Source organism: Mobula hypostoma, chromosome 5 (genome assembly GCF_963921235.1).
Source record: "Mobula hypostoma chromosome 5, sMobHyp1.1, whole genome shotgun sequence".
Lineage (NCBI taxonomy): Eukaryota > Metazoa > Chordata > Chondrichthyes > Myliobatiformes > Myliobatidae > Mobula > Mobula hypostoma.
In genome coordinates, this window is record NC_086101.1 from 11,899,819 (window position 1) to 11,922,798 (window position 22,980).

The window sequence follows — 22,980 nt, forward strand, 5'->3', positions numbered from 1 at the left end:
AAGGATGTAAAGTTGCTATCTATTAAGAGAAGAAACAATTGAGAAAGAAGGAATAAGGAAGAAGTGTTCATGGGTTTATGGAACATTCATAAATCTGATGGCAGAGGGGAAGAAGCTGTTCCTGAATCATTGAGCGTGTGTCTTCAGGCTTCTTAACCTTCTCCCTGATGGTAGTAATGAGAAGGGGGCATGTCCGGAGTGAAAGTAGTCCTTAATGATGGATGTTGCCCTTTTGAGGGATTGCCTTTTGAAGATGTCCTTGGTGGAGGGGAGCCTGGTGCTGTGATGAGTGCATAACTCTCTGCAGCCCCTTACGATCCTGTGCATTTGGGTCCTCCATACCAGAGAGGGTTGCAACCAGTCAGAAAGCACTCCATGGTACATCTACAGAAACTTGCGATAGTGTTGGGTGACATACAAAATCTTCTGAAACTCCTAATGAATTAGCATCTTCATGACTACATCAATGTGTTGGGCCAAGGATACGTTCTTTGAGATGTTGACACCCAGGATCTTGCAGATGCTCCAGGATCTGCAATCTTTTCCATCTCCATACTGTGAATAAAGTATTAGATTATAAGGACACGCAGTCCTCTTTTATTGTTATTTAGTAATGCATGCATTAAGAAGTGATACAAGGTTCCTCCAGAATGATATCAAATATGATAAAAACAAGACAAACCAAGACTAAAAAAATCTGACAAAAACCACATAATTATAACATATAGTTACAACAGTGGAAAGCAATACTGTAACTTGATAAAGAACAGACCATGGGCATGGTAAAAAAAAAGTCTCAAAGTCTCTCGAAAGTCCCATCATCTCACGCAGACGTTAGAAAGAAGAGAAACTCTCTTCCTGCCATGAGCTTCCAGTGTCGTAAACTTGCCGATGCAGCACCCTGGAAGCACCCGACCACAGCTGACTCTTTCTTTCTTTCTTTTTAAATCTTTTTATTGAGTAAGTATACAAAAAAGGTAAGCCATATAAACATTAATACAATGTTAAAGTACAATAAAATTCCAAAAGATAACAATACCAAAAAGAAAATACTACAAACAATGTAATTTAAGCATAAGAAACCAAGATAACATAATAGTATACTAGATTTTATATATATCAATGGAAAAAAAAAAGAAAAAAAAAACCCCCCAAAAAAAAACCCACCGTGCAACTACCTAAAAGCAAAGCAAAGCAATGGGCTAACTTGAAACCAAACAGAGTTAAACTTAAAATCACGTCCTCAATCCCGACCTCCATTAAAACAGTGAAAAAAAAACAAGAAGGGTAAATATTACATTAAATGAAAATATCGAATAAAAGGTCCCCAAATCTGTTCAAATTTAAATGAAGAATCATAAAGGTTACTTCTAATTTTCTCCAGATTCAAACATAAAATCGTCTGAGAAAACCAAAAAAAGGTAGTTGGAGCATTAAGCTCTTTCCAATGTTGTAAAATACATCTTTTCGCCATTAAAGTAAGAAATGCAATCATTCTACGGGCTGAAGGGGAAAGATTACTAGAAATTTTAGGTAGTCCAAAGATAGCAGTAATAGGGTGAGGAGAGATATCTATATTTAATACCTTAGAAATAATATTGAAAATATCTCTCCAAAAAGTTTCCAAAGTAGGGCAAGACCAAAACATATGAGTTAAAGAGGCTATCTGCCCCGAACATCTATCACAGAAAGGATTAATATGCGAGTAAAAACGCGCTAACTTATCTTTGGACATATGTGCTCTATGAACCACTTTAAATTGAATTAGGGAATGTTTAGCACAAATAGAGGAAGTATTAACTAATTGTAAAATCTGCCCCCAATCATCCACAGAAATGGTAAGCCCCAATTCCTGTTCCCAATCTACCCTAATCTTATCAAATGGAGCTTTCCTAAGTTTCATAATAATATTATAAATCATAGCCGATGCACCTTTCTGACATGGATTAAGGTTAATTATCGAATCTAAAATATATATAGGAGGAAGCATTGGAAAGGAAGAAAGTATAGTACTTAGGAAATTTCTAACTTGTAAATATCTAAAAAAATGTATTCTTGATAAGTTATATTTATTAGATAATTGTTCAAAAGACATAAGGGAACCATCTAAAAATAAATCCAAAAACCGTAAAATACCCTTAGTCTTCCAAGTTTGAAAAGCGCGATCCGTAAAAGAGGGAGGAAAAAATATGTTGCCTAAAATAGGAATCGCTAACCCGAATTGATTAAGATCAAAAAATTTTCTGAATTGAAACCAAATGCGCAAAGCATATTTAACTATCGGGTTAGAGACCTGCTTAAGGCGTTTCGAATCAAAAGGAAGAGAGGAACCTAAAATAGAACCAAGTGTATAACCCTGAACAGATTGTAATTCCAATGCTACCCATTTAGGAATAGATAGTATGTCCCGGTCAAGTAACCAAAATTTCATATGTCGAATATTAATAGCCCAATAATAAAATCTAAAGTTAGGTAATGCTAAACCTCCATCTCTCTTAGCTTTCTGTAAATGTATTTTACCCAGTCTCGGATTCTTATTCTGCCAAATAAATGAAGAAATTTTAGAGTCAACTTTATCAAAAAAAGATTTAGGAACGAAAATTGGTAATGCCTGAAACACATATAAAAATTTTGGCAAAAAAAACATCTTAACTGCATTAATACGACCAATCAAAGTTAAATATAAGGGAAACCATTTAGATGAAAGTTGAGTAATATGGTCTATTAATGGTAAAAAGTTAGTCTTAAATAAATCTTTATGTTTACAAGTAATTTTAATCCCAAGATATGAAAAGTAATTATTAATCAATTTAAATGGAAATTTATAATATAAGGGAAGATGTTTATTAATCGGAAAAAGTTCACTCTTACTAAGATTTAATTTATAACCTGAGAAAAGACCAAATTGTGCTAATAACTCTAAAACAGCAGGAATGGATCTCTCAGGATTAGAAATATATAAAAGTAAATCATCAGCATAGAGTGATAATTTATGGGACTTTAATCCCCGAGTTATCCCAGTAATATTTGAAGATTCTCGAATAGCAATTGCAAGAGGTTCTAATGCAATATCAAATAATAGGGGACTAAGAGGACAGCCTTAGCTGACTCTTGAGTCTGTCTGAAAACTTTGAGCCTCCGACCGGCACTCCGACACCGAGCACCATCTCTGCCGAGCACTTCAACCCCAGCCCCAGCAACAGGCAATAGGCAAAGCCGAGGATTTGTGGCCTTCCCCTCCAGAGATTCTCGATCGCACAGTAGCAGCGGCAGCGAAGCGGGCATTTCAGAAGTTTCTCCAGATGTTCCCCTGTGCTTCTCACATCTGTCTCCATCAAATCAGGATTGTGCACGGTACCTACTTCACAAATACGATATCATTTTGGAGCGGCCACGCACGCTGCGTCACGCCGCCATCTTCTCCTCCTGTTTGAAGTATATGTTTGATATAAAAAGTACTGCATCTCGTTCTTTTTCCAGAAAGAAAATAGAGCTTTTTAAAATGATGGGAGGTGTTGATGTAGTGTACAATGAGAGGTGCCATCAATGTACAGTAATCACAAGTAAATCCAATCAGGATTTCAGAAGGAATCTTTTAACCAAAGATCAGTGAGAATGTGGATCACTCTTCCTCAAGGAGCACGAGGTGATTAATGTGAATGAATTTAAAGGGAGGCCAGACAAGAATTTGAAGAGGAGAGATCAGGGGGTGATAACAATAATTTTAAGTAAGAAATACATAAGATTTATGTATCTATTTATTCACTTAGAGATACAGCGTGAAACACCAGCCTAATGAGCCATACCAGCCAGCAACCCTAGCCTAATCACAGGAGTGTCTACAATGACCAAAGAGTGACTTCAAAGTGAATTTTATTATCAAGGTACATATGTGTCACCATATATATAGGCATCCGTTAGTCTAGTGAAACCATGGATTTGCGCCTTGGAAGGTTCCCAGGGCACAGGCCTGGGCAATGTTGCAGGGAAGATTGGCAGTTACCCATGCTGCAAGTCTCCCCTCTCCACGGCACTGCAAGGACACAACAACTACCTCAGCCAAGGCTCGAACTAGCAACCTTCAGATCACCAGATGAACATCTTAACCACTCGGCCATGCGCCAACACAGCCCTGAGATTCATTTTTGTCAGCATATTCAGCAAATCTATATAATAGTAACTATAACAGGATCAGTGAAAAATCAACCAGAATGCACAAGGCAATAAACTGTGCAAGGCAAATATAAATAAATAACAATAAATAAAGAGAATGTGAGATAATGAAACCAATTAACCAACTTTGGAACGTGGGAGGAAACTGGTGCACCCAGTGGAAAGCCACATGGCCATGGGGAAAAGGTACAAACTTGGAGATAGTGCCTGAATTGAAATCAAGACACCAGTGCCTCGAGCTGTACTAGTGTGGCCCGAGCCGCTATACTACTGTGATGCCCCTATAGCGGTGGAGGCATGGAAGACCTTTGCCAATGAGGGTTAGAGGCAGATCCATCAGGGACATTGAAGAACCTCTTAAGGGGGCACATGGATGATGGAGATCAAGTGCTATGTGTTAGATTGATCTTAAGAGTAGGGTTAAAGATTGTCACAACATTGCGGCACATCGATGACAGTAAAATGGAGGGAGGGTTAGATTAATCGTAGAGTAGGTTAAAGATCGGCATAACATAAAGAGCGTTTGCTGTGCTGTAATTGTTCTATAGCTTTACTGGAGGATACGCGAAGGGGCTGAATAACCCATGAAAGTTCCAAATACACTGCGTGACGCCTCCACAGGTCTTGCAGGTGCTAATAAATTCAGGAAAGATCTGGGGAACAATTCTTTATTCAAAGGGTGAGAGAACTTCAGAACTTCTTCCCAAATTTTCAATAATGCTTAGTCAATTGTTCCTTTCAAATGCTCTAATTATTAACAGTAAGGGGAACAAGAAAAAGGCTGGTAAATGGAGTGAATTCATAGTTCATCCAGAAACCACTTGACGGCCTAGGGCTACCCTGTGTTCCTACGATGTCTGACAAGTTCTTCTAACAAAGCTCAAAATTCCATCAGTTTTTTAAATCATTCATTTTCGTCGCCACAGCGGAAGGATATCGAAGTACGTGTCTCATTTCAAAGATGTTTTATTCATGCAATTTGCAAAGGCAATGCATTCTTACGTCACTATTCGTAGTACAACAGATTGAAATCGTCCCGCACAACGCACGGTTGGATAACTCGTTCTACTTTATTAATCTTACATACGTTGATATCTGTCTCAGAAAATAGGAGGGATGTGGCAGGAAACATGGAAAACAGCCACCATCCCGTGTTTTAACAATAACCGGCTCATTCAATCACAATAAAGTAGAAAGGATGGTGGCAATGACGTCTGATTAACCTGTTCTCGGCCACATTCAGCAGTATTAAAAGAAATTGCATCTTAACCACAGGGAGAACTGGACTTGACTTCACAAAACCAGCGCGTCTGAACACAAAAGCACCCAAGTCGCACATGTGGACCCGAGGGTCGATAGAAAGAATGCCCCACGACTCCCGGGCACCCGACATGACGTCACCCGGTTAATTACTGCAACACTTTGCGTCCAATAGCGGAGCCGCTGCAACCTCACGTGCTCACCACGGTCCAATAGGAAGGGGTGCCTCGTTGTGGTGGCGCCACCGCGTTTATAAGCTTTGTTGGGAGCCGGCTTCGGGAACTGTTAGCAGCGCAGTTACTCTGTAACGACCAGATATTCATTGCAAGCTTCTTTTAAAAAAAAGTTAATAAGTTTACCATGCGGGAGATCGTGCACGTACAAGCTGGGCAATGTGGCAACCAGATCGGGGCCAAGGTAAATATGTATCCGTGACATTTACTATGGTATTTTTTAATCCCCACCATTGATACATATTTGCATACAATAGCCTTGCTGTGGAAATTTTGTAATTAAAGAATATCATTTGTTTTGATAAATATATTATTGAAGCTTCCAATGAAAAGCTGATTTGTCTGGAAGGCTTTTTGCTAAAATACATCACAGGTGTCGATTTACACGTGGGTGAGGCAGTAGCACCGTTGGAATTTGAAACGCAAATGCTTTATCAATCGGTGTCTGCTTGAAAATAGTCCACGTAAACCTGGGACGAAATACGGATAAAACTATTAATGCGGCTTATTAAAGCTATGAAAGTAATTAATCCTCGGTATAGATCATCGCGACCTGCAGCTCCTCGAGAGTGCATTTTGCAAAATTTTATTTTTCGGGCTTTTCAGTTATTGTCAAAAACTATCGAACGATAATTATCGCGATTTTGAGGTAATTAGTGGAAAGATTGTTAAACAGTAACCGCAGCGACATTGCAATTGAGGTATTTTTGACTTTTTTAAAAAGAGCTGCGGGAAAGGAGTAAATGGAAATGGAAAATTCTCGTCTCAGTACGCCACCCTCTCGACGAGGCGCGGCGCAGATGCTGGAGGAAAATCTAGGATACCATTTCTCTGCTTTTTAAACGCACAAGGATGACTAATTAGTTTTGAGAAACATCCAGGTTCCTTGCATTAGAGTGAATGGAAAGGGAGTACTTGGGAAAAAATTGGAGTTCCTTTGTTGAATTTTTGTAAGTGGGGGAGGGGCAGTGCATGAAAGAAATCGCCCTCCTGATACAGCCGGGGATAGGAAATGCATTCCAATCCTCGGGGGTGGTCGAGCCATTATTTTGTGCTTGCAACCCGATCTGAGATTTTCTTTTGCATTTTTGAAGTGGAGGGGAAGTAACTGTAGTAATTTGCATTAATTGGATTGGTCGGAGTGCGTTGGAGGGAATCGCACCCGTTGCGGGCGCGCCAATAAGTGCATTAGCCAATGGAGTAAACGGAATGTGGCGCCAAACGGTTGGTATTTCGAATTTAAATCCTGTCCAGAAGAGCGCCCGTCTTCCGCTCTCCCCCCTCCCCCGCGATCCGGCTGCTATCAAAGGCATGGGGCTTGCGCGTTTTCTTGCTGCAGCCATGAATGATTAAATACGTTCAATCCCCAAGGCGGTGCGGTTGACCCTGGGATAAAGGTTTTGCAAATTTAAATATTTTTTGCTTAGTCGGTGTTTTTTTTCAAGGTGGAAGAAAACGTGAGCGGCTTTTTTTGCTGAAACTTGAGTTTGATGGATTGATCAGTGCGGTGACTGTTAACCAGAATGCTGCAGTGCATATAAGTTGCACCTTTCACATAAATTCATTTTGTATACAACTATTGCCCATCCTCCGGAAAAAGCGCCAGAGGTTTTGCAACACGTGTTCATTCAGACCTCATTGCTATAGTAATTACTTTACGTTTTATTTAATAATACCTTGTTCGTTCCTTACGCCGAATTTTTTTTACATAATTCTGAATAGTTCCTATTTGAGGTAGCCAGTTCCCTTTTTTGAAAGTAGCTGTTGAATAGACCAGTGAAACTAATAAATGATCTGTAAGACAAGATTTTGTGTACGTATATATTGAACTGTCAGACTTGTAGTTCTTACACTCTCCACTAATGTCCGCTAACCTCCCCTTCATTTGGTGAAGAATTAATCTTATTACTTGAATTTCTCCAAACTAGTTTTAAGACATTATGAAATTCATAAAATGTCTGTGGGTAAAAAGCTTGAGGCTTGAATCTTTCTGGTTGGAGCATAGATTCTTGAAGGTCACTACAGTTACCATTGGGGCTGGGCAGTATCTTACATTCCAGAAAATAAAAAAAAAAACTCCTGTGGAAGATGTATATTCGAGTAATTATTATGGGATGCTCGAATGCTTTAATTCAGAACAATGGTGAATGTGCACAAGAATTGAAAGTCTAATCACAGAGCTTTTGTTCTGTTACCCCACCCGATGCGTTTGTGAGATCTGCTCCAGCCAGTGCGCAAACACGGGCTTGAGAACGTGTTAATGAGTTAGAACCTTAGGGATATGACGAGTAGGAAATGAGGGGGGTATATAAATGTGTATTTACTGTAATTTCTATCTTTATTTTGTATTGCATTGTGCGATATTTCAAATTGGTGCCCGTGATATTAAACCTGATTGTGATAGTCTATTTTGGACCCACCCATCTCGGAGTGGAAGTCCACAATGAGTAATGTTGATAGTCACAGCATGTGGTGAGTTGGTTTCAGTGTGTCAGTTGCTTGTGGAAATGAAAAGGTTTCCAGTTCAGGTGGGAATGCTGATCGTTAGGATGGTACCTCACCACCTGGGACACGCTCTTATTACTACCATTAGGGAGGCAGTACAGGAGCCTGAAGAAACTCACCCCTCTGCCATCAATTTTCTGAATGGTCTTCCCACTACCTTAGAATTTTCTCCTCTTTATTCATTATTTTTGTTCCGTTATTCTGCTGCAAGAGAACAGATGTCTTACACCGGACTCAAATCTAAAATCTCTCAAAAGATAATGGATAGGTCAGCGCTTTTTTTTTGAACTCCTAAACTGGAACTCAATACCTAAGGCTAGAAGCTCACTCTGGTGAGCTAATACCAGCCTATTTAATATAATATCCAGTTTTATCTACCGCCTTTGTCAATTTTCTTTGTGTATTTCTGCATGGTTACACTTTATCCCGTTGTAAAGCACTTTGCACTACACGGGAAAAGCGCTGCAGTAATAAGTTATTGTAATAAAGATATTTTCTCAAGGTGATTGCCCACCACTTGACCATGTCTGTTTTTTTCCCAGCTAGGGCAGGAGCTAGCCTACTACAGAATAATTATAGTATGGTTGTAAATGCAACAGATATTTATATACTGTCACAATCTCATGCTAATTGTCATCAACATTGATAAACAGCAACTCCAGTTAACCTGATGTACTAGTTACTGGGCTGAGGATGCATCTTGGCCAGACCAGCCTCTGCACATTGTGGTCGGCCCCTCAAGGTTCGACGGCTTGTTGTGACCTGGCAGCTGATTTGGCTCGGATTGCTTCGCACTGGATTGTACTCCAGGCTAGTGTTGTACCAGCAGGTGTCCAGTTTTGGACTGAATCCCAACCCTGCAAATGCCAGCTTCAGCTTGTGCTTTGAGAAGAACCTCAGCCTTCCTGTGTTTAATATCATTAGAGGAAGTTTTATTTTTGAAAATGAATTGGTTGCTTGCATTCTAAATTGAAGCCTTTATACCATTTATTTAGAGATAGTGTGGGATGTGCCCTTCCAGCCCAAAGCACTGCACTGTCCAGCAACTCACCTGGTTTATCTCAGGGAATTTACAACAGGCAATTAAGACAATAAGATATCAGAGTATAATTGGGCCATTGAATCTCCTTTGCCATTCCATCGTGGCTGATTTATTACTGATCGCAACCCCATTCTCCTGCCTTCTCTCTGTACCTTGGGCGTCGTGACTTAGAATTGACCTACTAACTGGTACACCTTTGGTCTATGGGAGGAACTGAGCACCCAGGGGTAACCAACAAACAAACTGATGCCGCAATTGACCTCTGAACTCCGATGCCACAAGCTGTAATTGCATTGCACCAGCCACTGGTTGAGCTGAGTGAATGTCAGCCCTGTCTTCCACTGAGCCAGAAGCTACAGTATGACAATAGTTAATGGGTAATATCTATAATAAATTGTTCAGAGGTGTTCTGAAGCTTTCCCCAACTGAGTAAAGGCACTAATCACAATTTTTTTAATATTCAGCCCATTAATTTTTTTAAGAGCAATTAAAAAATCCTTGCAGTGTTGAAGCTCGACAATGTGTGGGCTGATTCTCTCCCATACTGGGTGGGTGACTGAACAACTATATAGCAGTACGATGGTCTGGTGGGTAGTGCTGCGGTGATCCAGGTTTAATTCTTTGCCTGTAGAGTTATCCCCTCTCTGGTGATGAATGATAGACCTGGCTTCCCCCTGCACCTAAAAAGCATGCTGGTTGGTCACTGATGGGAGAATGTGGGGGTGCATTTATTGGGCAGGATAGGTTGCAGAGAAAAGTTTGGGTGGGCAGGATTACTGAGCTGGCAGACCCTCAGCCAAATGGCCCTTGTTTTTGTGAGGGGAAACTGACTTGGAGCATTTCTATCAGCACCCGCAATGATCAGGGGCTGCTGGAAGGGTTTGGGAATTTATGTACACAGTTGCCCCCAGAAATAGGTGACTGGTAGTGGATTGGGATTGGTGGCCAGTTGGTCTGTATCTGGACCTCCCACCCCACCCCATAGTGACTATGGTTCGGTCTGTAATGTGACACCTGTACCCGTTACTGGGCAATGGGTCTGAGGTGGGTATTTGAGTCACCATCCATGAGATCAGTGGACAGTAGTCTGTGTAGAGAATGCAGATCTGTGTTAAGGGGATCTGAATTTCCCTCAATCTGACTGCACTGACGGCTATTAATAAATCCATCAGGTTCGCGGAACCCACCTTCACAGTCCAGACCCTACCTCCTGTAACGGAACACAACACTCTCTCTACCGTGCACTTGCTCGGTCCTGGTTTAACAGCTTTTCATTGATGCTGCAAGTCAGTTTTTCATTGTCCGTATACTACATGAGAATATGGTTTAAATGCTTTACAACAGTTAAAAAGCTCAGGACAACTTTATCCCACTTGTCAAACTCTCGAGCAGACCTCCGGACTATGGCCCTCAGTCTTGCTCATTCGGATCATGTCATCGAGGCATGCAAGCCTAAGCCCACTGACAATGTCATTTATTCTTCATTGTTCTTCCTTTTTCCAATTTTTTTTATTGATTTGATTTCTATATAGAAGAATAGAGTTCAAGAGAATACATATTATAAAACAAAAGACAAAATATAATACCAGATACAGTATATTGAATTACATTAACAAACTCTTTACTCTATATTCATATAGATTAGATTAATTTGTATTTTAGAATATAAACAATTTTATTAAGAAAAACGATCTACACCCACTACTAAGTGGAAGCTGTTTGGGATCTGCATTGTTTTACCTTGTTCTGCCTCAGTGTACTGTGTAATGGTTGGATCTGCATGCAAGGCAATCTCACTGTATCTTGGTACACGTGACGGTAACCGAGAGGGCGTAGTCGCTCCTTTGTGCCTGTTCACCGGTTCCATAAGATACAAAATGATGATTATCTCTTGGCCTCCTTCCCATACTGACACTCCATGTTACTGATTTTCCTGTGCTATCTGAATTGTCACTCTCCGGCTGAAGAAATGGAGCCAGGCTGCCTTGCTCAGATTGACCTGTTCAATCAGAATGTGCACTTGCTACCCTGATGCTGGTGCGATTGGGTAGCTTACCCAGGCACCAGAGGCTTGTGCTGGAGAAAGTGAGATTGTGATCTACAGTAATTGAAGGGCGTTTATGGTAAGCCATAGGGAGGGTGAGATTTCGATGTACAGTAATTTGAAGAGTGGGTCTCACCAGTTGTAGCTGTGAGGACTACACAGGCATCTGACATGGAGTTACTTGGTCTGTACATATGCACTGATCTACGCTAATGTGGATAGGGTGGGGCAGGACAAGAAGCCAAGGCCAATAGACTTGCTAGTCATTTTAAATTGAGTGCCACAGGAACAAAGCCAAACTGTCTCGCGGCTTTCCTTTGTTAAAATGCAGGAATTTTCAGCTTCCCGAAACCAGACCATTCCAGTCGCGCCCGTTCAGTCGTTGTTGGCTTTGCAGAGCACAACATGCTGGAAATGGTGCATCAGAAAGGAGCCTTTTGTCTCCGTCCTTTGTTTTATTTTGGCTGTTTTTTGTGTTGCTGCTGAAGCTCGGTCTGCAAGGGTCTGGGTGTAAATTTCTTTTTATCGGTCACCAGGACGGTGCTGGCTGTGGTCGAGCTATCTCCCGTGAGCTGCTGCACTCGTGCCCCATGTCCGCAAGATTTTAACCCCTCCCTTGCCCTGTTCCACCTGCTGGTTGGGGTGCGGGGGATTTATTGTCCTCCAAACTCTAATAAACCTGGACGGTGACTTGTTGGGAGGGGGGAAAGCAGCAGGTCGAGAGGAAACGCAATACTGGTGGCACTTGGGTATTCCGATTATTTGTGGGCATATTTCCCAGTGGAAATGCCATCTCTCTAACCCAGTCCCTCTCATCTGGCAACTTCACACGGCCCTGACAGTTCTGCCACCTGCATTGAGACCACAAGTCATAGGAGCTGAGTTAGACATTCAGCCCATTGAGTCTTCTGCTATCTCATCATGGCTGATTTATTTTCCCCCTCAATCCTATTCTTGTCATCTTCCTATGACCTTTGACACCTTTACTAATCAAGAACCTATCAACCTCTGCTTTAAATGTACCCATTGTCCCTTAAGACATGGAAAAATGACAGTGTTGAGGTTATCAGGAATGGTTTTAAAATGCAGGTAGACTGGGGGAAAACCAAGTTGCTGTTGGATCCCAGGGGAGGGAATTTGCGGAATGCCTGTGAGATGGGTTTTTTGGGGCAACTTGTGGTTGAGTCTGTTGGGGAAAGGTAGTTGTGGATTGGGTGCTGTACTGGCGTTAATTTAACAGTAACCAGTTAATTCCAGCCACACCTGTGGGAAGAAACCGGTGTAGTTGCGGAGTATTTGATGTTTCACTGAAGGTCAGGGTTGAACTATTATTGTAATCCTTTCTGTGGCACTGCTGCTACTTTTAAATCCTAGCCGATTTGGGATTTTCTTGCTCAAAGGTTTTGTTTGGACTGTTGAACAATTGCTTACGCCAGCAAGAGAAGGTGCAGGAATCTCCTGGCTATTGAAGGCTGACCAATGTGAAATAGTGCATTTTGACTTGTTAGTTTTAACCTTGATGAGGTAGGAGCAGATGTAGGTCACTTGGTACCTGGAGACAGTTGTCTTTAAGAACTGTCAGATCTGGCTGAAAGTTAGATCTACCTGCTGAAGACATGGCAAGCACTTGCATGTGAAACCAATTACATTTTGAAGAGACTTGATCTTGCAGCAACTTTAACGTGCAGAAGTCATTTCCTTCTCCCTGGTACCTTCTGTAGAAGTGAGTTCACTGCCTCCCTCTCTGTTCCTGACTGTCTTTGAACAATGTGCTATTTATAAATCAACCAAGTGTTTCTGCCTTGCACTGGCTGATCTGAACCCAGTCCTTTTACATTCATAGCAACATGACAGTTTCACAAGCGGCTTATAAAATGCCCATCCTGTTTCCCAGCACCCATCCCTCCCCCCCCATGCCTGCTCACTCATGCCTGCTTGGTCTCCTAGCAAGCTGAAGTCCAGCATTGTAGCCTCCCAGACCAGCACAGTGCTGTGTCTCGCCGGTACTTGGGTCTGTGGCCAGGGAGTGATCTCATACACTGTCAGAGCCTTAGCACTGCACCAATCAGGTGTCTGAAATATCGAATGAATAGTTCCCTGCGTATGTGCTGCCTGACCGGAGTTCCTGCAGCATTTGGTGTTTGCATGATTACTCATTCCTCAATTGTTCCTTGTCCAGTGATTGTGTGTGTTGGGAAGAAGGGCTGGTGTGCTAATTAGCCTAATTTCTTTGATATCAGCAGTGAGCTAAATGCTCCCCTCCACCGTCAGCCCATAGCATCCATCTGTATCAGTAGCTAAGTGGCCTTAAGGGCAGTCTCCTGCTCCGGGAGGCAGTAGGGTGGGGCGGGTTCATTCAGCTGAGTGTGGTCCCACCGGAAACGTGCATTTGCCTTGGTTTCTCATGTGAACCAGACTTGCCCATCTGACAGATTGGCTGAGCAGAGAGTGAATGTTCACACTAAGGGGGTGGGGGGGGGAGGTGATGATGCTTAGATCCAAACTTTTGGTAGAGGTGTTGATTAGGATTTTATTATGATTGAGATTGTGTCTGAAGGGATTAGCAAGGCACAATTTTATTTAAGGGATGATTGCAACTCAAAGGGCTGCACGGCCCTTCAATCCCCTGCAACCCGGGACAATTTACGACCGATTAATCTGCCTGCGAGGGCTTTGGGTTGTGGAAGGAAGCCGCAGGACCCAGAGGAGATGCACACATTCCACAGGGGAGCACCTACAGATCCCTTAGAGGATGCCAATTAGAATTCTGATCCCCAAGCTGTGGTAGTGCCACACTATCTTTTATGCCACCATAGCGTAACCTAGGTTTAATGAGAGCACTGGAGGAATTGCTGGGTTTTGGACAAGGGCAGGGGTAGCAGATCCATGGGACCACACTAATTGATTGAATTGGTTATTGACCAGCATTGAAAGAGTGAAGTGTGGGGCTCAAGTCTACAACCAACAGTCTGGGGATTGTCCTGGGGGCAGTTTGCCTATGTCGCTCAGCTTTCGGCACTGACACAGCATGGCCATACTTGCTCACCCTGACCCATACATCTTTGGAGTGTAAGGGGTAACCAGTAAAAGAGGGGGAGTGTACAAATGGCTGACAAACGGTTGCAAACTGAAACATGATCAATAATGGCTGCTATTATAAGGTGTTGTGCTAGTATGCTGCCACTTTCTTGATTTGGAGATGCTCTCCCCTCGCCTCTGCTAACAGCACAAGGAGGTGCTGTCAGCACGGAGGTGACATCTTGAAGAAAATGTTGGAAAATGTTCTTCTCCAGTACAGATCAACCTGCAGTGGATTGGAACTGCGATAAAGATATAGTTGATAGCTTGTTCTTTGTATCTGTAGCTGGATCTAACTTGCCCTCTGTCTCCTCCACAGTTCTGGGAAGTGATCAGTGATGAACATGGCATTGACCCCACTGGCACCTACCACGGAGACAGCGACCTCCAGCTGGACCGCATCAATGTCTACTACAATGAGGCAACAGGTATGGGTTTCTAGGAGGTCGGGGCATTGTACTTGGGGAAGCTGGAGTGGGGCTTTGAAGGAGCTGATCATGACCTAAGGAAATGCTGAAGATGCTGCAAGTCCAGAGTAACACACAAAATGCTGGACCAACTCAACATGTCAGAGGGATAGAAGGTTGATGGAACCTGTGGACTGTATTCCTCTCCATAGATGTTGCCTGAGTTTCTCTATATTGTTTTGTGAATGTAACTCAGCAGGAGCTATCTTGGTTTCGCTAAATAAATACCAACTCTTAACTCAGTGATCCAAGGCTAGCTAGATGTTCCTGGCCTAGGTGCTTTGTTGGCATCTGTGAAGGTGGCCAGGAACTCAAGGAATGAATAATACTGGATCTGATCCACAGGTTCCTATGAAGTCAAGAATGCAACTTGGGATTTTATGAAGTATTACATAAAATGGGCAAAGAAATGAGGCAAAGATTGTGCTTGTCTCTTGAACAATATGCCAATGAGCACAATTAACCTGTGAAACACCAGATTCAAGTGGTGTGACACCTGCTATAGAAAAACTAAGAAACTTAAAAGTACAGAACCAGCTGTGCTGCAATTAATTGTGAAATTTACTGAATAGATACACATGTATAGGCGAATACTAGAAAAATAACAATTCCGCTCCCTAATCCAACAGTGTCTGAGATTGGAAAGTGTAACTTTGTGTTTTCCCCATGTCCTTGTCCTGTTTATGACATGGTATTGGTCATAGATGCCTAGGGCTGCTTTACCAAAGGGTAATGTCATGGTCATGTATCTAATGTTGACTACATAGTTATATTGGGATCATTCTGTTGGATCCTTTAGCTGAGGAAATTGCATCACAGTGGACTCTGCAGTGGTTACTACAGGGAGGGGAGGTGATCAGGTTAAGTTTAAGGTTATGGATTAATCCTAAGAGTGGGAGGCTGTTCCTTGTAGAGAATCTTAATGAAATACTTTTTTTTTTACAAATTCTCTTTTTTTCTCAGGGGGAAAATATGTTCCTCGGTCAATTCTGGTTGACCTGGAGCCTGGCACCATGGACTCTGTTCGTTCTGGCCCATTCGGGCAGATCTTCAGACCAGATAACTTCGTGTTTGGTGAGTGCAAGCTTGTTGACTTCAGTTAACTTTGTCTGTGGGGGCATTGAGGATGTATTGCAGCTCTTAAAAACCCCGCAGAGTACCCCACATGGAGTATTGTGTTCAGTTCTAGGAAGGATGTGGAAGTGGCGCAGAGGAGGTTTACCAGGATGCTGCCTGGATGAGCAGGCAGGTTTTGAAGATGGGTTAAGCAAGCTCGGGCTTTATTCCCCAGCGTGAAGGAGGATGAGGGGGGACGTGAAATGTACAAGATAACAGCTGGAGGTTCTCCTAGGGTGGAAATGGTTAATGTGAAAGGGCAGACGGAGTGCTAAGTCCTGAAACACACTGCTGTGGTAGTGGTAGGTTAGTGATAGTGCTGCATGTTGAATTGAGGGAAGCGTGAGCACAACTTGCATCCTGGACAACCCCTTTCCCTTCACATGCCAGGTTGTGTGGGCTTTGTTCCATTGTGTTCAATACAGTGGCAATGCACTGCTTCTGAGAAGCCTCACAGGAATGTTAAACTGAAACTCAGGTCTGCTTTGAAGTGCAATTCAGGGTAGTGGCCTCTCCCGCCCTAGTCTCGTCAGTCGGATCTATCACAGCGATTTCCCTTCTCTAGCCTCCCCCGCCCCACCGAACCCCATCTAAGTATGTAAATCCGTGACTGTGCTTTGCTGAAGTGCTGAGTGACCCTGTGTAAACTTGCCAGTGTTTCCTTGTGTCTTCAGCTTAGAGCGATGGGTGAACTGACAGTTGTCTTGAGTGGATTCCCAGCCTACAATTAATGGTGGAGTGTTGGAATTGTGCTTCAAGTTCTTGGAATGTGCAAGATCCTAGAATTCAGGTCCCCTTTACGTCCCCGGTCATTTCTGATGTGGGGTGGTTGTGTTCCCAGAATGAACCATATTGTGATATTTGTCCCCATCCTCACACCAAGTGTGAGACATCAGGATTGAGGGTCTTTGCATAAAGGGTGAGGATGGTTTTCTTCCACCAGGGGGGTGGTGAATCTGGCACAACAGAGGGTTGTGGTGGCCATCATTGGCTACATTTTAAGGCGGAGATTAGATTCTTAGTGAAGGTTAGCGTGGAATGGGGTTGGGGTAGTGTGGAGAAATCAGCCATGGTTTTGAATGGCAGACTTGAAGGGCCAAATGGATTAACTCTCATATCTTGTAGGTGTTGTTTGGCAGTGGAGTGTGACCAGATACAGATTCTAGTATGATTGTGTGCCTAGGGGAGACGGTGGCTTTATTTGTCCCGCTGACACAGGTTCTTGCTTGCTTTACAGGGCAGAGTGGCGCTGGGAACAACTGGGCCAAGGGCCACTACACGGAGGGCGCGGAGCTGGTGGACTCCGTCCTGGATGTCGTGCGGAAGGAGGCAGAGAGCTGCGACTGCCTGCAGGGCTTCCAGCTGACCCACTCGCTGGGTGGGGGCACCGGCTCGGGCATGGGCACCCTGCTCATCAGCAAGATCCGGGAGGAGTACCCGGACCGCATCATGAACACCTTCAGCGTGGTGCCCTCGCCCAAGGTGTCCGACACGGTGGTGGAGCCCTACAACGCCACCCTCTCCGTCCACCAGCTAGTGGAGAACACAGACGAGACCTACTGCATCGACAACGAGGCCCTCTACGACATCTGCTTCCGCACCCTGAAGCTGACCACCCCCACCTACGGGGACCTCAACCACCTGGTCTCTGCCACCATGAGCGGCGTCACCACCTGCCTGCGCTTCCCGGGCCAGCTCAACGCTGACCTGCGCAAGTTGGCCGTCAACATGGTCCCCTTCCCCCGCCTCCACTTCTTCATGCCGGGCTTCGCCCCTCTCACCAGCCGCGGCAGCCAGCAGTACCGTGCTCTGACGGTGCCTGAGCTCACTCAGCAGGTGTTCGACGCCAAGAACATGATGGCGGCCTGTGACCCACGCCACGGGCGCTACCTCACCGTGGCGGCTGTCTTCCGGGGCCGCATGTCCATGAAGGAGGTCGACGAGCAGATGCTCAACGTCCAGAACAAGAACAGCAGCTACTTCGTGGAGTGGATCCCCAACAACGTGAAGACCGCTGTCTGCGACATCCCGCCCCGCGGCCTCAAGATGGCAGTCACCTTCATCGGCAACAGCACCGCCATCCAGGAGCTCTTCAAGCGCATCTCCGAGCAGTTCACCGCCATGTTCCGCCGCAAGGCTTTCCTCCACTGGTACACGGGCGAGGGGATGGACGAGATGGAGTTCACAGAGGCCGAGAGCAACATGAACGACCTTGTGTCAGAGTACCAGCAGTACCAGGACGCCACAGCAGAGGAGGAGGGAGAATTCGAAGAGGAGATCGAGCAAGATGAGGCTTAAACAAAAACCCCCTTTTCTTTTTTTTTCCCTGTACATAATGCATTCTTTTTAAATTGTGTAAATGAGTAAGATTTGTGGGCTTTTACAGGCTTTGCAGGGCTCGAGTTTAAAATCTTGCACAAGACAAACAATGGCCAATGAGACACTGTAATGTAAAGCTCGAGTCACAATCCCAAATCCGAGCAAATTATCACCCCAAGTCCCAGTGCGTGTCCAAATCGAAATCAGCCATGTTTGCTGTGCATTTGTGGGGGTTTCTGTGAGTGGCTCGTTAAGTGTATATGAAAACCAGGGAGGGAATCCAAAAAAACCTTGAGTGTTGAAAATCTGAATTCTGGGGTGGGTGGTGAAGTAACTGGAAAATTGAGTGAATCCAGCCAGCAGTTGCATAGAAGCTGAATGTTCTGTCTGTGCTCTTGGCAATCTGATGTCCATTTTCAGTACTAGTCTGGACTGTGGCCCTCTTAACTCTGAACTCGAGCCCTGTGCTGCAGTATTCCACGGTAAATCTTTTGTTTTGACTGTTTCTGAGCCATTTTATGGTCTAAGGTTATGGAGAGAAGACAGGAGAATAGGGTTAAGGAAGGAAATTATGAGCCGTGATCAAATGGTGGGACAGACTCAATCGATTGAATAGCCTGATTCCGCTCTGATGTCTTGTGGTCTAGTTTTTTTTTCTGTTTCATGATGTTGGATGGCTCCTGTTTGTGACAGCTAGCTGTAAAGTAAGTTTGGCAGTACTTTCCATTGGCACTGGCAAGCATTAGGGATGCAGATGTTCCTAACAAGCACTTGTGCATGAGTGCATGGAAGATCACAATTCGTGGGATTACTGGAAGTGCCTGTCCTGTTCCTGGACAAGTAATGTTACCTGGTTAGCACCCAGACCTGCAGGGAATTCCTTTAAACAAGATTCCAATGTAGGGAAAAGAATCTTTAGCTGCAATCTAAATATGGGTGGGAAAAACATTGAAGTGTAGACTATCTGTTACCAAACACCTTTTACTGAGACTTGTGCCTCAATACTGGCTTGAGTGAGTGTGTGTGTGTGTCTGTCTGTCTCTGTCGGTCGTGGTTGACCATGGGTACTCTGGTAGTCACTGGTTTGACGAGCAGTGTCGACTGAGGCCGATCTTAGAACAGCAGGCTCTGCCACAGTTGCTGGCTGCTGTGCTCTCTGCTCCTCAAACTGACTCAGGATCACTTTCGCCTTGCTCTAGGTGCTGCTGAAGAGTACCTCGCCATTCGTTGCGGTCATCTGCTGTATCCTCCCAGCACTCTGTTGATTTACGGATTTCATGTCGCGCTTGCAGAGGTCCTTGAAGGGAAGCTGGGGTCTACCAACGTTCTTCTTGCCTGTTGCTAGTTCTCTGTAGAGGATGTCCTTTGGCAGTCTACCATCCTTCATACAGCAGATGTGACCCAGCCACCGCAATCTGCATTGTCTTAAAAGTGTGAACATTGTGGGAAGTCCAGCGTGGGAGAGGACCTCAGAGTTTGGGACTTTGTCTCTCCAGGTGATGTCAGGGATGCGGCGAAGGCTGCGTAGGTGAAAACTGTTGAGTTTCCTCTCCTGTTTGGAGTAGATGGTCCAAGTCTCGCTATCATACAGGAGGGTGCTGGTAACACATGGACTGTACACAGCAGTCTTGGTCTTTGTAGTGAGTTTCAGATTGTCCCAGGCTCGCAAGGAGAATCGAGCAAGGATCGATGCTGCTTTGCTGATAGACCTGTTGATTTCAGCATCGAGGGAGAGTGTCGTTAATGGTTGACCCCAAGTATGTGAACTCGTGGACCACTTCTCGATCATAACTGTCAATGGCAATGACTGGTGTCTCCAGTATGTTCTGGGCAAGGACATTTGTTTTCTTTAGGCTGACGGTAAGCCTGAAGTCCTTGCATGCCTTAGAGAAACGGTCCGTGAGAGATTGTAGTTGCTGTTTGGTGTGTGAGGTTATAGCATCGTCATCAGCGAAGAGCATGTCACGTATTAAGATCTTTCGCACCTTCGTTCTTGCTCTCAGGCGCGCAGGGTTGAACAGCCCCCCATCAGACCTGGTGTGCATGTAGGTGCCTTCTGTCGACGTCCCAAACGCGTGCTTCAATAGCAGAGAAGGTGATGCTGAATAATGTTGGGGCCAACATGTATCGTTGTTTGACTCCACTACGAACAGTGAAGGGTTCTGATGAGCTGCCATTGTACTGAACAGTAGCCCTCATGTCATCATGGAATGACTTGATGATACTTTGGAGTTTTGGGGGACAGCTGATCTTGAGAATCTAAAAGAGCCCATCCCGGCTGACAAGCTCGAAAGCCTTGGTCAAGTAGTTGAAAGTGACATAGAGGGGTTTCTGTTGCTCCCTGCACTTGTGGAGTTGATGGAGTGAGAAAATCATGTCGACGGTTGACCTTCTTGCGTGAAAACCACATTGGGACTCGGTAGACCTGTTCTGCCAGCGTTTAGACGTGCCAGAGTTACACGAGCAAAGACTTTACCGACAATACTCCTGTTGTTGTTGCAGTCACTCCTAACACCCTTCTTCTTGTACAAAGTGACTATTTTGGAGTCACGCATATCCTGTGGTGCGGCTCCTTCCTTCCAGCACTGATGGAGGACCTCGTGTAAAGGTTGGAGGAGTGAGCTGTTGCAGTGTTTGATCAGGTCTGGAGGAATCCCATCATTGCCAGAAGCTTTCCCTGTCAATTGCCTTGCTGAGGTCCTCAATGGTTGGTTCGGAGTCGAGTTTATCCATGACTGGTAGACAATCAATGGCTGAGCTAACAAGAACATTTTCCCCTCGGGTAGAGCTCAGAGTGGTGGTCTACCCAGTGTTCCATCTGCTTGCTTTTATCGGTGATTATTTCACTGCTGGATGACTTAAGGGGTACTGTCTTGATCTGTGATGGGCAAAGGGCCTTCTTGATACCAACATACATCGACCTGATGTTTCCTGTCACAGCTGCTGTCTGAATGTCCTCACTGAGCTGGAGCCAGTACTCATTTGCACTTTGCTTCTAGCAGCTCGAAGTGCCTGGAGTGTTTGGTTGGATGGTGAGCACTTGTACTCTGAGATCTGCAAGCTTGGCTTTGATGACTGGAGTCATGATGTTGGAATTTGCCTCAAACCAGTCACTGCTCTTTGTGGTCTTTCTTCCAAAAGATGGAGAGTGCTGATTCGTGGATGGTGTTGTGAAGGTATGACTATTGTTCTATTGCAGTATCTCCTTGTGAGGAGGTAGTCATAGCACCCTGTGCTGACTTGGCAGTGTGGTCAACCTTTTCTGACTGTTTCATCTGTTGAGGTTTTCCACTATGTTTGAATAATGGCTTAAAATCAAGTTGCTAAATTGGTGGAATTTGAGGGTGCAACAGTATGTTGAATGAAACAAATTCCACATTCATGATCTGGGGACAGTTTGATTTGCCACCTTGAACTGTTCACATTACTTGTAAAGCTGCCTGTGTCCTTTTGAGGCAGACAGCATCTGGAGTCTTGCATTTGGGCCTTGAGATATTCCTCCCATGTGAGGTAGTATTGAATCCATTTTATCCCCACTGTTGGAATTGCCCTGAAAAGATGACTTGAAAGTGTGTGTGGGAAGTTGTGGTTATGAATGTTGGTGAGATCTGATGGATTGGGGCATGTGTCAGCATCTCATGCACTTTTGGGCTGGTGTGATGTGAAGCCAACTTTGGTTAGTATCAACATGGCAAAGCTGTTTGGCTGCTTTTCCCTTTTGGAAAAACATTGAGTCACCAAGAATAGTCCTAACCTGTCACACTTTCATCACTGACACATCGCCTCCTTAATTTGAGACCGATCCCTCCATAATCATGCCAAGTGTTGGTTAATCTGGGACATGGGACCATCGCCAAATCCAAGAGCAAGTACTTGTAAACCCAGGCCACTATAATTTGGCAGTGGGTTGAAGTAAAATTTATCTTGCCCACTTGCTGCTTCTCACAGAAGGGATGCTTGTGATTCCAGTGCCAGTGAGTTTGCCAAACAACCTCCAACCCTACAGGACTTGTGTTCTGGTCTTTATCCTGTTCTTCATCTTCCATGCTCTGAACTTCAACTGCCTGTGGTTGAAGTAGAGTTATTTGTTGTAATATGCCTGTTGTGTTTTTTTAAACCTCCATGTTTTGGTTTATTTGTGGGCTGAGGTGAAGATGGGTGGTATCAGATTTGACTGAAGAACCATGCAAAAGGAAGCAGAGGACCAGTTTTGGTCTGGGGGAGATGAAAGGATTTGATTTGTTGGTGTTTGCTGGTCACCTGACACCCAGTGGCCAATGAGTTGCAACCATTTTGTAAATGGCAGCTGTGTTTTCCTTTGCTGTTGAGCCAAAACTGTACTGCTTAAAATGTCGACCTGGAAGCTCTCGAGCTTGTTTTCCATACTGCTTGCTGAGCACTTTTCAATCTTTGTCTTGTGGATTTTTCTCCATGTTTTTCACCACTTTTAATCTTTTATTTGAATTTTTTTCCTTTGTTTTTTTCATATTGAAAAGTGTGGAGCTAGCCTGTTTCTTAACTGACAAATAAACTTTTTTTGCGATTTAAAAGTGGCCTCTGGTTTTTTTCTGGATTTTGTTCCTTGAGATTTGAAAGGACATAATGGGGGGGGGCGGCGGGGATGAAGAAGCTGTATTAATGTGCTTTGCACCTTGTAGTCACTAGGCTTTCAACTAGTTGCTGGGTAAGTTATGGACTTGCAGACAAATTTTGATTGTAAGCTGGAGGTAAAAAAAAAAAAAT

General features: G+C 44.1%; 1 protein-coding gene across 1 annotated transcript; it reads left to right on the plus strand.

Annotated features, from left to right (window-relative positions):
* The first annotated feature begins 5,692 nt into the window (after positions 1-5,692).
* LOC134346586 (tubulin beta-4B chain) lies at positions 5,693-22,787 on the plus strand. The gene is made up of 4 exons (XM_063048019.1): positions 5,693-5,850; positions 14,655-14,763; positions 15,766-15,876; positions 17,156-22,787. The coding sequence occupies exons 1-4, from the start codon at positions 5,794-5,796 to the stop codon at positions 18,214-18,216; spliced, it is 1,338 nt and encodes a 445-aa protein (XP_062904089.1). The 5' UTR covers positions 5,693-5,793; the 3' UTR covers positions 18,217-22,787.
* The last annotated feature ends 193 nt before the right edge of the window (positions 22,788-22,980 follow it).